The sequence below is a fragment of the Zalophus californianus genome, chromosome 9 (genome assembly GCF_009762305.2).
Source record: "Zalophus californianus isolate mZalCal1 chromosome 9, mZalCal1.pri.v2, whole genome shotgun sequence".
NCBI classification, from domain to species: domain Eukaryota; kingdom Metazoa; phylum Chordata; class Mammalia; order Carnivora; family Otariidae; genus Zalophus; species Zalophus californianus.
This window is the reverse complement of record NC_045603.1, coordinates 19,328,633-19,345,863: the sequence shown is the minus strand read 5'-3', so window position 1 is coordinate 19,345,863 and position 17,231 is coordinate 19,328,633. Positions and strand designations below refer to the sequence as shown.

Below are 17,231 nucleotides of genomic sequence, written 5' to 3'. Positions count from 1 at the left end.
GGGAGAAGTAGTCTTCCCGCTGAGCAGGGAGCCTGATGCAGGGCTCGATCCCAGGACTCTGGGATCATGACCTGAGCCAAAGGCAGCTGCTTAACTGACTGAGCCACCCAGGTGCCCAAATTTATGCAAGTCTTGATAAATAAGCTAGCTAACATGAAAGATTGCAGAGCTCTTAGGAAATATCACCTACTATAAAATGTACCATCCCTGTCATTAATCCACAGTGGACAACGAATCTAAATATCCAACCTAGTAGCTATCCAAAAAATTTCAGATTCTGAAATTTCTTCAAACTACAAATAGTCACACTGATCTCTCTGTCATATTTGTTAGCTTTAATTTAGAAAAACATTACATTAAATATTAGTATTTATTTTATTTTGATGATTTGATGATAGGAGAGTAACAGTTGTAATCTCTGTTCTGCCATATTAATAGCTGAGGTGAAGTGGAGCATACATAAAAATGGGACAGAGGAAGCAAGATGCAGAGGCTCAAATCTCTTTCCTCCATACACTTAAGGAAAACAGCCTCACTTAAAAATACAAACAGTCCCTGAAAAGGTTACAGTTTATGCAGAGATTAATAGGAATTGCTTTGGGGTTCCTTATAAGGCTAACAGAGCTTCTGATGCTTTTTAGCAAGACCATGTTACTTTCCAACACTTCCCACCTCACTATTGAAAACTGCTTCAGAGACTAGTCTCAAAAAAAAAGACTACAGTTAGAGCTGGTTACTAATTTCCCTCTAAAAGACCACATGGACTAACCGTATCATGTTTTTGATCCCTGTTTACATTCCAGGTCATATCTCATCATGAGACACTCTTTATCCTCCTCTACACATTCCTTAATCCGCCTTAGTCTTCTGTATTCCTTCCCTAAACTCTTCTGCTGTGCTCTCTGGAACTCATGACATGTCATCAGCAAAATCCCCCATTTCTTCATCTTCTTTTGCTTCCCCTTTTTGCTCTAACTGAAACCCATCTGTCTCTCCCGAGGACAGCGATTTTTCCCAGTCTTGAGACTGTTTTATTTTTTCATGTTATATTTCATAAACAACAGGGTCTGGGGATGATGGATAGGTGTCCTCTTTATTCCCTATGATTACTTTCTGATTTTTGCTCTGTCTTCCCAAAGCTACTCCATTTCCAACTCCTTGGGAGCACAAGCTATCAGAATATGCCACCTTCTCTGCCACCTTATTGCTATTACCTATTGTCTTCTTGGTCATTCCCCTTTATGCATTGAAGATTTGTTGTCTGGATCATTGCTTTTCCTTCCACCATTGCTCTTGTCACCATTCTTGAGGACTTCAGCATTCATATGAACAGTACATCTGACAACGTGGCCTTTGAACTCCTTGACCTCCTTGCATCCAGTCATCTGTTCTCCACTTTATCTCAGCTATTACCCCCTCTCCACACACACACTATGCCCTAGACACTGCTATTTCAATTACCACTATCTTGGATATCTCAGTTGGTAGGGCATCAGACTTCTATCTGAAGGTTCAGGACTCAAATTTCTGTTTGGGGTTTTGTGGCACTTGACACTTACTTAGGTTACCAAATATTATCACTTAAAATTCCATTGCTGAAGCATGCTTCCACTTTAAATTGAATTCAATCCATTTTTTTCATTATTTTCAAAATATGGTAGATAAACATATTTTCAGGAAAGGAAAAATATATTCATCTCCAAAATCCTCATTTTAAGTATACCACTCCCTGCATACCATTTTCTATCTTTCCAGCTCATTTCTTTTAGTACTCTTCCTCTAACCATTCTTTACCCCATTGGGATATCCAATCCTTTGATTCTACCGTATTTCCCTGTTACTCCCTTATGCCCTTGCTTCCCTCTCTACCCAGTTTAGATTCTGTGACCCATCACTTTAATCCATCCCCATGTGCATATATACCTTGTCCATCACTCCTTCCATCATACTTGTCAGGCAAAACCCCAATTCTGAATCTCTGTTGACTACCTGGGTGCAGCTGAATGTGGCTGAAGAAAACAATCAGGCTGAGCAAACTCAGCTGAGGTTTTTGTTTTTTGTTTTTTGTTTTTACCAGAAATGCCAAGTCAACCTACAGTGCAGTACTGCTTGGAAATCCACGACCTTTCCAGAAATAATGTGAGGAATGTTGGGGGAGGGGATAAGACTACAAGAAGAAGACTGGTTATGATTCAAATGAGAGAGAGAGAAAAGAGATGATGAACCATGGACTAGAGTAAAGTGGTCACAGGAGTGTGGGTCAGGGAATATTTTCCAGAAACATTTAGGGGGCAGAATTGGCATGATTTTTTTTAAAAGATTTATTTATTTATTTGAGAGAGCGAGAATGAGAGAGAGAGAGTACATGAGAGGGGGGAGGGTTAGAGGGAGAAGCAGGCTCCTCGCTGAGCAGGGAGCCCGATGCGGGACTGAATCCTGGGACTCCAGGACCATGACCTGAGCCGAAGGCAGTCGCCCAGCCAACTAAGCCACCAGGCGCCCCTGAATTGGCATGATTTGATGAGTGAACCTCGACTTTGGAAATTAGATAATCAGCTTTGCTCATATCAGGAACCATCACGTAGAAGCTAGAGACAATGGACAAATGTAGTCATTCTAGATTTAAGATTTTACCCAGAGTACTTCATTGGATGATTGGAAGGGACTTCATAGGAAGGTTATCGTTCATAGGAAGTTGTTCATTTCTATTGTTCATAGGTTGTTCATGTCTTTGCACTCTGGCCATCCTTCCACAAGTTTCCTACCTAAGATGTCTCAAAAAATAGTCTTTTTAGCTTCTCTCCATTCCTGCTTGTGAGGTTTCCATTCTATATCCTTTGTTATTTATAACCTCCAATTTGAGGGGTTGATCCTTATTAGTTTAAAAAAATCATTCATTTAAAAAGAAAAATCCATTCAAAGAAAACCAAGTAGGAAGTTAAAAGTAAGGAATATTTTTCAGTTTGGGACATTTTAATTTTCCTATTAAGTGACAGGGTCAATAGGCAATTGGTTATAATTGTTAAAGATGTAGACCTGGGAATTGTATCTATTGTTTTTACCAACCTAGAATTCATTATTCCTATTAACATCCTGATAGTCTCTGGGAAGTTACCCCTGTCCCCCTGAGCAGTCTCATCACTCTCTACCCCTTTATCTTCCTATGCTTATATTTATCTGTTTGTTTTATTTGTTTACTGACTATATATCCCTCTGTAATATAAGCTCCATGAGTGTAGGGACTTTGACTCCGTTCATGAGCCTAGGAACTTTGACTCCATTGGTCACTGTTGCATTCCTAGAACCAAGAACAGTACTGGGTACATAGTAAGTGTTTTATGTATGTTAAATAAAGGTCAGTTTGTTTAAGGTTGACCTCACTTCTATCTCCAGAATTAGTGATATGACTCAGGCTTAAGGAAGTAATCATATTCTACTTTGTTGGAGACAATGGTTGATTCATGATGGGCACATAAATTAATTTGCTCTGGAACTGAGAACATGTACTTTTGGAGCTTCAAGAGACCACATAGAGGGGGCCTGAACTGGAAACCAAACCAGCTCAGATGGAAGTAGAACTAAGAGAAAAAGAGAATGAGGCCAAATCCTGGTAATATTATTTAAGATCCTGGGGAAAGACAAACATGTTACATGAACCAATAAATTCTATCTTTTGTTTAACATTGCTCAACATCACTTAAGTTGAATTGCCTTTTCTGCCATTTGTAACCAAGAGTCCTGACTAACACAATTTGTAACCGAAGTGTTGTAAATAGATGACATCACATGGGCAGGACAGATAGTGAGATAATAGAGCACCAGGAAAAACCATATTTATGGATGAATGGAAGAAGGAGACTAAAAAGAATAGCTTAAAATGTAAAAGAACCATCACTATCTAGCTCGTAGAAACTAAGTGAAGAAGGAATTTTGTAAAGAAAGAGAAGAGGTTAGAGGTATTAAACTTAAAACGCAGAGTCACCTAGAGGGCTTACTAAAACACAGATTGCTGGGCCCCACCCTAGCAGTTCTTTTTTATTTTATTTTATTTTATTATGTTATATTAGTCACCATTCATTACATCATTAGTTTTTGATATAGTGTTCCATGATTCATTGTTTGCATATAACACCAAGTGCTCCATTCAATAGGTGCCCTCCTTAATACTCATCACCAGGTTAACCCATTCCCCTACCCCCCTCCCCTCTAAAACATTCAGTTTTTTTCTCAGAGTCCATAGTCTCTCATGGTTCACCTCCTACTCTGATTTGCACCCCAGCAGTTCTAATTCAGTAAATCTTGAGTGGAGTCCAATAATTTAAGTCTCTAAGGATTTCCCAGGTGATGCTTTTTTTGCTGGGGACCAGTTTTGAGAATCACTGCTATAGAGATTTTGAAGAAAGTGAGCTTTGAAAAAAGTTTATTGGAATTGAAAATGTGGAAAAGGAGAACAGTATGTCTGTTTGTGGTGGATGGATGAAGATACAGGGAGTTAGGAATGATTGGGAGGAGAAGAAGTAAAGGCAATGAGGATAGGCAATTATTTCAAGACACCAAATTATCAAAGAAATGAGAGGGAACCAGTTAGAGGGAATGACAGAAAAGTGCCTTTTATTTAAAAATGGGAAAGATCCGGGCATGTTTTTTTGTTAAAAATAAAGGGCTATAGTAAGGCCTTGAGAAGATGAAGATACAAGAGGTACAGGAGGTGAGCCCTAGAGTAATGAGTTAGAGAGGACCAGAGAAATAGGTGAGGTTCTTGAGTCCTCTCAGTAATAGAGAGCAGGAGTTGGTGCAGATGTGGAGAAATTTGTGGATGGAGAAGTCCATGTTTGGATTGCCCATTTTTTTCCCCTTAAAATAGGAAAAAAGTTCATGTGCTTGGATTAAGGCAAAAAGTAGAAGATTAGGGGTTTAAAGAAAAATGAGAAAGTTTGAAATAGCTGCTGAGAAAAATGGGGGAAAGTTAAACATGGACAAGTACAAGTTATATTCAAAGTATCCAGGGTCCAGCTGTGATTGGAGTCCATGATTATAGAATGGAGGGACTTCTTCCCAGCAAGGCTTGGCAGCCTGGTTTAGGAGCAGAGAAGGCAGACTGTGGCATTTATCCAGGACAGGGGTAACTTTCCTTCTTGTTCTTTTAAGAACAATATTACCTTCATTAATTAGTACTCCAGGAATAAAGCTTTTTACTATGAAAACAGGCAGTCTGAAAAACAAAAACATGTCCATAAATCATGAAAGCAGAACATTTGTAGCTGTATGACAGAATTGCTCACTACACAGTTTCTTTTTGTCCTGGACCAGACCCTAGTCTAGATCACCATGTGAAATCACTGAAGAATATCTTCTGTCCCATGTCCCCTTGACCTACTTCAAGGGTCTGACCTCTCCTGTTCTCTTCAACCCCAACCCTCCACAAACCTGGGGAGGATTTGGTAATCTGTCTTGTTGCTGCTGAGAACATATTTTTGGAATGCTTCACTTGTATGTTTCTTTAGTCAAGATTATGCATTTTCTTTTTTTTTTTTTAAATATTTTATTTATTCATGAGAGACAGGTAGAGAGAGAGGGAGAGAGAGAGAGAGAGAGAAGCAGAGGGAGAAGCAGGCTCCCAAGGAGCAGGGAGCCCGATGCGGGACTCGATCCCAGGACTCTGGGATCATGACCTGAGCCGAAGGCAGACGCTCAACCATCTGAGCCACCCAGGCGCCCAAGATTATGCATTTTCAATGCTTTTGCTCTGACTGTGGAATAATATTGGACTTGCCTTTCTTAAAAGAAATTTAGGTGTAAACTTAAAGGAGGAAGAATATAGGTAATCAAGGTATGTCTGATTTCTAGTGCTTTGTATTGTATCCAGGGGTCAGCTAAGTCCCTGAAACATAGAAAATGCTCAAAAATTATCTATTGAATGAATGAACAAATGAATAAATGAATAAATAAACAATAAAATTGATGGTGAGTTGGGGTGGGGATGGAATTGAGGTGGGGATGAGGAACAGACATTGTTGGTGGAAGTGCAAAGTATCACAACCTTTGTGGAGGGAACCTTTAAATTGTGTTTCCTCAGAAGCAAAAACACTGAGACAAAGATTTGAGGGCAAGTAGTTTACTTAGGAGGTGATCCCATGTAGCACCAGTAGGGAGAGGAAAGGGAAGGAAGTCAATAAAAGGGTATGTTAATGAGAGAGTTATCACTGTGGATAGCTGAGGCTCAGTTCCACTAGGGACCCCTCTGTAGAGTTGTTTCCTGCCAAAGGGTGAAGAAAGTGAGGGCATTTATTTGTCATTGACTGAGGACTTCTCTTGCGTATGCTCAGTCCCCAATTTTTCTGGCCTACCTTGTGAGTGCACAAAGCATACTTTTATGGCCAGGGAAAAACCTCAGACAAAGAGGTGCAGGTGCTTGCAGTAGGAATTCATTAGTGACTGAGGAAGGGGTATGGTGGGGGCATGAAGGGCAAAATTTTAAACACCTGTACCCTTGTATGCAGTAATTCTAATTCTAAAAATTTATGCACTTGATAAAGACTCACATCTGCACAAATACATACATGTATACATACAAGGATATTCATTGCATAATTATTTATAGTAGCAAAATTTTGGACATAGTCTCAGTGTCTATCAGTGTAAGAGGCTGATTAAACGAATTATTGCACCACCATATATTGGAATCTTATGTGGCTGCTAAATAAATAAGAAGACTCTATCTGTATTGATACATTGATACAGAAAAATCATCAATATATATTATTAATATAGAAAAGCAAGATTAATAATGGTTTGAATAGTATGCCACCATATGTGCAAAAATGTGTGTATATATGTATGTGTATATATGTATATATATTTATATATGCATAGAATATCACTGGAAGGATATTGAAGAACTTGGACACAGTAATTCCTCTGACATGGAAATTGAGAATGAGAGAAAGGCAAAGTGAAAGAGAAAAAACTTATTTTTTTACTATAATATATTGTACTGTGTAATTTTTTAATATGCTCAAATAGGACCTTTTTTAAGAAATTAAAATGTTAAGTGAATTGGAGTACTTGTGTGTGTATGTATGTGTAGATGGTAGTTAATGAAACAAAATAGACACTTTTCTCCCTACTTCCATTCCCACCTTCTAATCACAAGGGAATTGAATCTCAAAGGATTCCAGCAATTTTCTGGAACTCTTAGATGCCCTAATGCTGAGATTATTCCATTCCCAGCCAATCATGAAAATCTCCTCCAGACTTCTTTTGCTGTTGCATGTTTCACAGGTCTCTGCTTTCCTGTGAACCAAAGAAATGGTGGCTGAAAACTGTTTTTAAGACAAACACAAACAACAAATAAGTTCTGGCATAAGCTGGACTAGATGTTCTTGATACTACATTGCCAGCAGAGATGTTCTCATCCTTGAGGGAAGTCCTCCGAGTGGTCATGACACTCTGGGGCAGGAAAGCCACTCCTTAGGGGTGCCCAAAATATCTCAGCATTTGTCTGGGCAGTGGCATGTCACAGAAGTGTCTAATACAGATCTTCATTTTGAGGAACTGGTGCTTTCTCTGGGGTACTGGGGGCTAGAGGAACTATTTTTCCCTAACGAAACTGGTGAGCTGCTATAATTTCTTCTGCCTTCTCAGCCTCTCCATGGAAGAGAGGATTAATCAGCTAGTTGCTCAGTTAAATCAGGACAGGCAGCCACATTTAGCATAGACTGCCCAGATTAGATGGTTTAATCTTTGGCAGGGAGTTGGGGGAGAGGTACAGAATTCCCATTTTTCTTAGTTGGCACCTTTGAAGAATAAAAAAGATCATAATCCCATCCAGATCATTGTTACAACAAACCTTAAATGCTCTTCCTGTTTCCAGTCTTGCCATTTTTAAAATCATTTTCCAAGATGTGGCTATAGTGATCTTTCTAGAATATGGATATAACTCTGATGATCCATTTCTTAAAGCCCTTCAGTGGAACCCTATTTTCCTATAAAGTAAAATACATTCCATTAACCGGGGTACTGAAATCTTTCATGGTCCAGACCATGAAAGCTTTTTCTAGCTATATCACTTACTAGTTCCCGTCGTTTGTATTTTTAGCAGTGCCTATGGATCCCTATATGCTGCTCATGTTGTCTTGTATTTCAAAGCACAGAGACACATTTCCTGGTCCTCTGGGTTCCCATGGATGCGTTAGAATACTTCTCTCTCATAGTACTTATTATACTGTATTACAATTTCATGTTTGTTTGTCTATATCCTTTATTAGATGGTAAGCTTTTCTCGATAAAGTCAGTCTCTTATTTTTAGATTCCCATGCAGTAGGCAATCAGTAAAAGTTATTTACATAGACTAACTTCCCTCTACCCTATTCCCATCAAGTGCCTGTGCTTGAATGCCTTGTATCCTTTGTAAACATCTCATTCTATTTTAATGATGGATAAGAATAATGTTGCAGGCTGGATTCCCCAAGAAAAAGATTCTGAAATGTAGATTTGTGTGCAGGAAGTTTTGGTGGAGGTTTCTCAGGATCTGTACCTGTGGAGGAAGTGAAAGAAGCAGATTGGGAGAGAGGATGTACTGTGGCATGGCAGCAACAAGGCCTTATCTGACCCCAGGGAGTTCTGAAGCTGGGGAAGCCCTTCAGAGTTGGCCCAGACTGGGGGAAGGAAGCTGAGCTTTCATATCTCTACATGAACCAGATGTTGGATGCAAGCTGCTCCTGGAGGGAGTGATGACATTAGGCAAGGTGTCTCTTTTCATCCAAGGGCAATTACTGTGGAAGCCTGAGGACTGAGAGCTGTTGGTGAGCAACACACCCAGAACTTGAATGAATATGACTTTCTTTCCTGCAGGGGGATCTGGGCAGTACAGCACTCTCTATAAACTGCAAATGTGGACTTTGGAATTAAAATGCCTGTATTCAAATGTGAGCTCTACCATTTGCTAAGTGTTCTAGTTATCTATTGCTATGTGACAAACCACCCCAAAACTTAATAGCTTTAAAACAACAATCATTTATTTATAGCATAAATCTGCAATTTGGGTAAGGTCCAGTGGGGACAACTCATCTCTGTTTTATATGGTGTCAGCTGGGGTGGCATAAGGTTGGAAGATCTACTTCCAAGATGGCTCACTTACATGGCTGGCAATTTCAACAGGGACCTCTCCACAAGAGAGCTTGTGCTTCCTTATAGCATGGTGGCTGAATACCAAGGATGAGCATTTTAAGATAACTAGACAAAAGCTGTATCACCTTTTATGACCTAGCCTCAGAAATCAGAGAGCATCACATTTTGTTAGAAGAGTGGTAAGGCTACATTGTAAGAAGAACATGTGAGATTGGAGCTATTGTTCTACCATTTTTTTTTTTAAAGAAAATACAGTCTTCTGTAATTTACTTTCTGGTCATAATAATTAACATTTGTTCTTTATGCAAAATATACTTATATCCTTCTCTAGATGCCCCAATCTCATCTCATTATGGCATCAGGTACAGTCATTTGAATACTGCTCTGAAGACCTGTGACTAAAGAGGCAAGTTATCTGCTATTTTCATACCCAATATATAATTTGGGACAGGCATTAAATAACTTCACAGACAAAAAAATTTTCTTTCAGAGAGAGGGAAAATAAGAAACACACAACTGTTTGGGGTCATAATAATTTTGGAATCCAGCCAGACACATTGTTACTTCCTTGAGTAGAGCTCATCTTATTCTCTGGAAATGGTTCTCCATGGCTCTTGGTTCTTTCTTCTGACACCTGGCTCCTTCTCCTGAATTATCCTCTATTTTCCATAAACTGTAGACCACATTTGCAGCTGAGTGATTTTCTTAGTCCACATTCCAGTCAAATTTCTCTTTATTTGGTATAGTTTCTGTCCCTTTCAACCCAAATTAGTTGTGCTTCCACCAGAAAAATCTTAAAAACATTGTGGGTTTTCTATGTATCATATTGATGTTTACCCATTAGACAAAAGTTATACCAACAACCTATCTGAGACAGGCTTTTAATATTTGGCCCCCTGTGAGTCTACTGAATGACATTGCCTTTAAGATTTTGGAAGCCCTATTACTTGATGGAGAGAATTGGTGATCTATGCTTCTCATATTCTCAGAGGTCCTTTTATCAAAGTCTCTGAGGCATCAGTTTAAATATTTCTGAAGTCTTAACAAAGGGATTTATAGTCACATCCTGTATTTAATCATCTTTGCCTTGAAGCCATTTAAAGATTTGAAAATCTTGGTGAGGCTAGGAATGAGACACAGTTTTATTTTCAAATCCTGCAAATCCTGGCTTATTTGTATATAAAAGTTTGTTCTTGAAGAAGACCTTCAGCGTTGCCCTGGCGGAACGGGGACAGGCCCTCTGGTTGGAGATATGTGTAACACACCGACTTACTGTGACCTAGGAAAGGCCGCCAAGGATGTCTTCAATAAAGGATATGGATTTGGCATGGTTAAAATAGATCTGAAAACCAAGTCCTGTAGTGGAGTGGAATTTTCTACTTCTGGTCATGCTTACACTGATACAGGGAAAGCGTCAGGCAACCTAGAGACCAAATATAAGGTCTGTAACTATGGACTTACCTTCACCCAGAAATGGAACACAGACAATACTCTCGGAACAGAAATCTCTTTGGAGAATAAGTTGGCTGAAGGGTTGAAACTGACTCTTGATACCATATTTGTACCGAACACAGGAAAGAAGAGTGGAAAATTGAAGGCCTCTTATAAACGGGATTGTTTCAGTCTTGGCAGTAATGTTGATATAGATTTTTCTGGACCAACCATCTATGGCTGGGCTGTGTTAGCCTTTGAGGGTTGGCTTGCTGGCTATCAGATGAGTTTTGACACAGCCAAATCCAAACTGTCACAGAATAATTTTGCCCTGGGTTATAAGGCTGCAGACTTCCAGCTGCACACTCATGTGAATGATGGCACTGAATTTGGAGGGTCTATCTACCAGAAGGTTAACGAGAAGATTGAAACGTCAATAAATCTTGCTTGGACGGCTGGCAGTAACAATACCCGTTTTGGCATCGCTGCTAAATACAAGCTGGATTGTAGAACTTCTCTATCTGCTAAAGTAAATAATGCCAGCCTGATTGGACTGGGTTATACTCAGACCCTTCGACCTGGTGTCAAACTGACCCTATCAGCTTTAATCGATGGAAAGAACTTCAATGCAGGAGGTCACAAGGTTGGGTTGGGATTTGAACTAGAAGCTTAATGTGGTTTTGGGTAAAGCATCCGATTTGTCCCTGGAGGTGAAGAGAACCCACTATGTTTTGGCCTTAAAATTCTGTGAAATTTCAAAAGTGTGAACTTTTTATTCTTCCAAAGAATTGTAATCCTCCCCACACTGAACTCTAGAGATCGCAGGTCCATCCTAAGAGAGGTACTTGAAGGCATGCCTGGAAGTTGTCATGTTTGTGCCACATTTCAGTTGAGTTCCGCAGTGTTATTTTAAATGTGTTCCTCAGCGACAATGTAGTGTCATGTTACAAAGGAAGTGACCCGATCCTCCAGTTTGTACATCACGTCCTGCATGTCCCACACCACTTTTTCATGACCTTTTAATATATTGGTCTCTGTGCTGTAGTGGAATCTTTGGTTTTGCATCAGAGTAAAATAAAATAAACCCATCACATTTGGAACATAAAAAAAAAAAAAAAAAGTTTGTTCTTTAGCTAATCTGTCTTCTCTTACATTTTATCATAGATAGTTTTTCTAATATTCTTTGAGATCCCTTTAGCTAAGTCCTTACATTCATTAGGTACATTTCCTATTGGCCATATTACCCTATGTGACTCACTTGTCAAATTTTCTGCCACTACATTATATGGATACCCTTTCCTCCAGCTTCAAAATAACATTGAATTCACTTTTCCTTTTGATACCTTCTTGAGGCCTTTAGGCTGTCACTAACCCTTTCTTCAAGACACTTTAGATTTCTGTCCTGTTCAATCCCAAAGCCAGTGTGATATATTTCACTTTCCCCCCCATTCTCAGTACCAAACTCTGTCTATTGCTCCATAACATACCATTTCAAACTTATGGATTAGAGTAAAACCGATCATTTACTTGATTCATGAAACTTCAACCTGTACAACACTCAGCAGGAACATTTCATCTCTGCTCCTCCCAGTTGGGGTAGCCCATCTATTGTTGGATGATTCACTTCCAAGATGGCTTATTCATAGGACTGACAATTTGGTGCTGACAGGCAATTTCTCTCCATGTGGGTTTCATCACAAGGAGACTTTAGCTTCCTCACAGCACAGTGTCTAGGTTACAAAGGCAAGTGTCCCAACCAGAGAACCAGGGCACTAGGTGGAAGCTGCATCACTTTTTATGAACTTGTCTCAAAAGACATAGTGCCATCATGCCATAGTCATAATTTTGCCCAGAGTTAAAGGTAGGAAATGTTGACTCCACCTCTTGATGAAAGGATGTCAAAGTCTCATTGTATGAATAGCATATGTAATGGGAGATGTTGTTATGACTATATTTAAAAAATATAAGCAACTACAAGCATGTTATGTAACCTCTCTGTACCTCAATATATTCTAACAGCGTAGTAGTTGGGAGAAGACACGCTGCTGGAGAGTGGAGAGAACTTGCCTTCTCCTTTTGTCCTTTATATCAAGGTTCTGCAAACTATAGCCCAGGGTCAAATCTGGCTCACTGCCTGTTTTTATTGATAAACTTTTATTACAACACAGCCACACTTGTTCATTTATGTATTAACTATGGCTCCTTTCACATTATAATGGCAGAGTCTAGCAGTTGCAACAGAGACAATATGGTCTGAAAAGACTAAAATAGTCACAGTTTGTTCCTTTAGAGGAAAAAGTTTGCCAATGCCTACTTTACATCCTATTCAATCATAGAGAATGGGAACTGAGAGTCACCATGGAGATAGCCTTGAGCACACTGTATTCTGTGGATGAGGTTGCTGAGACTCACAGAGAACTGAGTGACTAGTTAGAAGCAGAGTATGACCATTTTTTTGTTATTTACTGTATACCTTGTTAATGTGTTTCTAAATATTTTACAAACATTTTCTCCTTTCATCTAACAGGAAGGTCTTATTTTCATTCCCAATTTATACCCGAGGAAAGTGAGAACTTAAGTAATTTGATCACATAGGGACAGAGCTGGAATTCCAACCCAGGTCTTCCTCACCTCAGAACCTGTGCTCTTAACCACTGGAGTTGCTTTTCTCAAAGTGCAGTTTTCATTCTACTTGCCTCAGAACCCCCAATCTGAGACCCACTGCACCACACATATGCCATACGCAAAGTTCTCAACCCTGGCTTTACATTGGAATTAGTTGAAGAAGTGGTTAAATATACATATGCCTGCTAAAAATATAAAACTTGTCTTACTCCATTTGGGTTGGTATAACAACAGACTAGCTGGCTTTTAAACAATGGAAATTTATTCTTCACAGCTCTCGAAGCTGTAAGTCCAACATCAGGGTCCCAGAATGGTTGGGTGAGGGACCTCTTCCAGGTTGCTGACTTTTTATTGTATCCTCACATGGTGAGAGGGGCAAAAGATCTCTCTGGGACATCTTTTATAAGGGCACTAATCCCATTCACAAGAGCACTGCCCTCATGACCTAATCACCTCGTAAAGGCCCCACTTCCTAATACTATCACCTGCGGTGTTAGGAATTCAATGTATGAATTCTGAGGAGACACAAACATTCAGGCCATGGTTGACCTTCAGACTGAGGAAATCTGTAATGGATCCTGAGGCATCTCTATTTTTAACAAATTTCTTTAGTGATTCTGATGCTCAGTCAGGGTTGAGAACCATTATTTTCTAAAGGTCCTCCTAACTCTTGTTTAGGAGTTCAGTGGACAGTATTTTTGTTCAACTCCCATCTTTCCATCACCCCCTCCTTACTCCATCTTACCATTATGGCCACAAAGAGACAATGAGAAGGGAAGGCAGTTATGACCCATGTGCCCAACCCTGGGGGACTTTAATGCAGTGACCAGAAGAAAGGCATATCTTTTCCCACCTGTCCTGACTCTTCTTCCTAAGGCAAGTTCTCCTTTAAAGCAGGAAGAGCATGGGTAATGGCCACCCAAATCCTCACTCTGGAGCTGTGGAGAATTAGAGTAGGAAAGGAAAAGTGGGAAAAATTAAGAGGGGAAAATGTGGCAGCTTCTATGGGCTGGGGAGCAGCTTCTGACCCAGCATTGTGATGTGGAGCTTTTTACATTCAGGTTTCTTCTGCCTTCAATCTTAAGCACATTTGCAGAGTATCTAAAAATGGAATAGAAATGCCATCAACAGCTCTAACCAGTAAAAGTCAAAGAAACTAACAACTTTTTAAGTCATCACTACACTCATGAGCTCATTTAAACCTTGGAACTTTGAAATAGTACAACAATTGCATCTCCATTTTACATATGGAAGTTTTGTTTTACTTTTAGGAGATGTGATTTCTGCATGCATCACAGAAGTTTGGTGTGCTGCACCATTGGGAGGGTAGGAATTTAATCCTTGCTCATCGTGCACAAGACTGACAAGACAGAAGCTTTCTAATTAAGATTCTCACATTCATAAATAATTTAAAGCATTACTATTACCCTGGGAAGTGGCTTTTGAAAAATTATACATTCTTTGGATGTGGGAAATACATTTTCTTTTCCCTTTTGCTCATTTAACCTGTTGCAAAACTTGACAGTGTTTTGCAAAATTTGAGAGTCTTTTGGATTTTTAAAATTATTTTTGTAAACTAGATGTTAAATAAGGTCTCCAACTCCCATAAATATTCATGTTGCCCTGGAGTGATTAACTATCCTAGTTTGTCCAGGACTGAGGGCTCCTGGGACACAGGACTATGGCCGCTAAACTGGGAAACTCCTAGGTAAACTGGGATGATTTGGGACAAGTCAACCTACTGGTTGCCCCAACTTGGGTACAGAACACAGGTATTTCATGGACCTCCCCAAAAACCAACTACTCACCAGCATTTCATGACCAACATTTCTCTCTTTCCGCTTTCTTCATCCTTCCCTTTTAAAGGAACAAATACAATTCTTTCCTCTTGCAGAAGGGGGTTCTGCCCCCCCTTCTTGAAGCCTTGGCACCAAACCATTTCATGGCCCCAAGGCCTCAACTTCCAGTCCAAGTAAGCTTATCACAACATTCCTTGAAACAAACACTGTGCTCTCCTCCAGTGGAATGTTGGCGAACACAGTTTTCATCTTGTCTTGTTACTGTTTTTGTACCCACCTTGTTGCAGATGGATAGTTTTGTGATGGGTCTTTCTAATCTGTGATAATCTTTCCCCATTCATCATATGGACCTCAATGTACTTTCTACATTGTCTCATATATAAGGATATGACTAATTCTGCAGCCCAAGACAAGTCATTTGGCTTGTCTGAGCTTAGATGCCTCATCTAAGAAAAGGAACAAAACGAATTGATTTTAAAGATTCCTTTCTGCACTGAAATTCCATTGTATTATTCACGGAGTGGAAGGCAAGTGGTCAAGGCAATCTTTTACATGTAGCCTGGAAAACTTATAACATCCTTTAAACATGTAACAATATAGAACAGGAAAGTATCAACAAGGTTGATCCTTAAATCTTGCATGACCATAAATGGCTATTTGTGTCCCCATCATTCTCGGAAATCACTGCTCTCTACTCTGTTCCCCTATGGTGGAGTGCTATTTAAAGAGTTGTTTTTAAATCAACTACTTAAGAACAAAAAGGTGCATCCTTTACCCCACCTCCTAATTTTGAAATCAGTTTAAGTACTTTATATAGATTGCAGAAATTTTAGAAAATATAGAAAATCATAGAGGATGACAAAAGCCACCAATAATCCCTTCATGCAGATGTAACTACTGTTAAACTTTTTGTGTATTTGGTAAAAACAACAAACAAAACACAAAACAAAGAAACCTCATTGTACTGTACTGTTTTATTTTATTTATTTTATTAAGTTCAATTAGCCAACATATAGTACATCATTAGTTTTTGATGTAGTGTTCAATGTAATGTATTGTTTTCTAATCAGCTTTATTCACTTAGCAATAGATTACAATTTCTCATTTCATCATGAAAAGTCTAGTGGCTCATTGTATTCCATTTTATGGGAAACTATACTTGATTTAATTAGGTTTCTGGTTGGATATTGAGAAGTTCCCCTCCAAGGTTTTATAAACAAACATCTAATATATTATTTTCCCACCAGATATTCTTAATGGTGAATTTCTAGAATACAAGTTATATACATTTCTGGGTTTTTAATATAGACTGTCAAATTGTCTTCTAAAAAGTATCCTCAATTTATATTTCTCATAGCTGGATAGAAGAGTGACTCTTCCTTGCAGCTTTGCCAACAATTAGTCATGACCAATGATCACATTGGCCAAGGGCTTTGGGCAGGGGCAAAGTCCAGTGTGACAACCAAACTCTGATATTACTCTTTGATATTAGTGTGTTTATCAAACATCCAAAAATAGAACAGGAAAGCAAACAGCAACATTGATCATTTGGGGTCAGAGTCATACACTAAGTATTAGAGCATCTAAACATACCTCAGGGATCCTTAACCTGGTGTCTGTGAACCTTACCCCAGACTTTTATCCCACTTAATATAAGTGTTTGCTTCAACCTGTATAAACCTATGGGAACCAGAGGCTATGGCTGCCATAAGGAAATTTGAGAATAAATAAAGTGCTTATGAAAAAAGAAGAAATGAAGGGAATTTTCTCATAGTGAGTGCACTTGTCATATGGATCAACTTATTTCATTTTCAAAGTATAGTGTAGGTTATTTTTTATACCCATTTCATCAACGAGAAAACTCAGAACTCAGAGTCTGAAATTTGTCCCATGGCCATGCAGCTAATTAAGAACAGATCTGGGAGCCAAAGCTTGATTTTTCTGATCCTAAAGCAGTGCTGTTTTGTTGTAACACAAAGATCTTCCTCGAAAGGAAGAATAAGGCTGCAATTAAACATAAAGTATAAAGGTAGTGTGAAATTAAACGCATAGTGCCCAGTGCACACAGGACTTGATTGCATTTGTCCTGAGGAATTGAATTAATCACTAATACTTCCTTCTTATCCTCGGCTTTAAGTATCCTAAGCAATGGCAAAGGGGTTGGGAGGTTTTCCCTTCCATAGAATTGTTTGGTCCCAGACTTCACCCTCTAATTATGGTCCATATTTTCTTCACTCCAGATTAGTC

At 39.1% G+C, this 17,231-nt stretch overlaps 1 protein-coding gene across 1 annotated transcript; it reads left to right on the top strand.

Moving 5' to 3' along the window:
- The first annotated feature begins 10,320 nt into the window (after positions 1-10,320).
- On the top strand, positions 10,321-11,680 carry LOC113922046 (voltage-dependent anion-selective channel protein 3). The gene has a single exon (XM_027593772.2). The coding sequence runs from the start codon at positions 10,382-10,384 to the stop codon at positions 11,231-11,233; it is 852 nt and encodes a 283-aa protein (XP_027449573.1). The 5' UTR covers positions 10,321-10,381; the 3' UTR covers positions 11,234-11,680.
- The last annotated feature ends 5,551 nt before the right edge of the window (positions 11,681-17,231 follow it).

Excerpts from the sequence above, each read along its gene's own strand:
- LOC113922046 (XM_027593772.2), top strand. The coding sequence starts at position 10,382 with ATGTGTAACACACCGACTTACTGTGACCTAGGAAAGGCCGCCAAGGAT.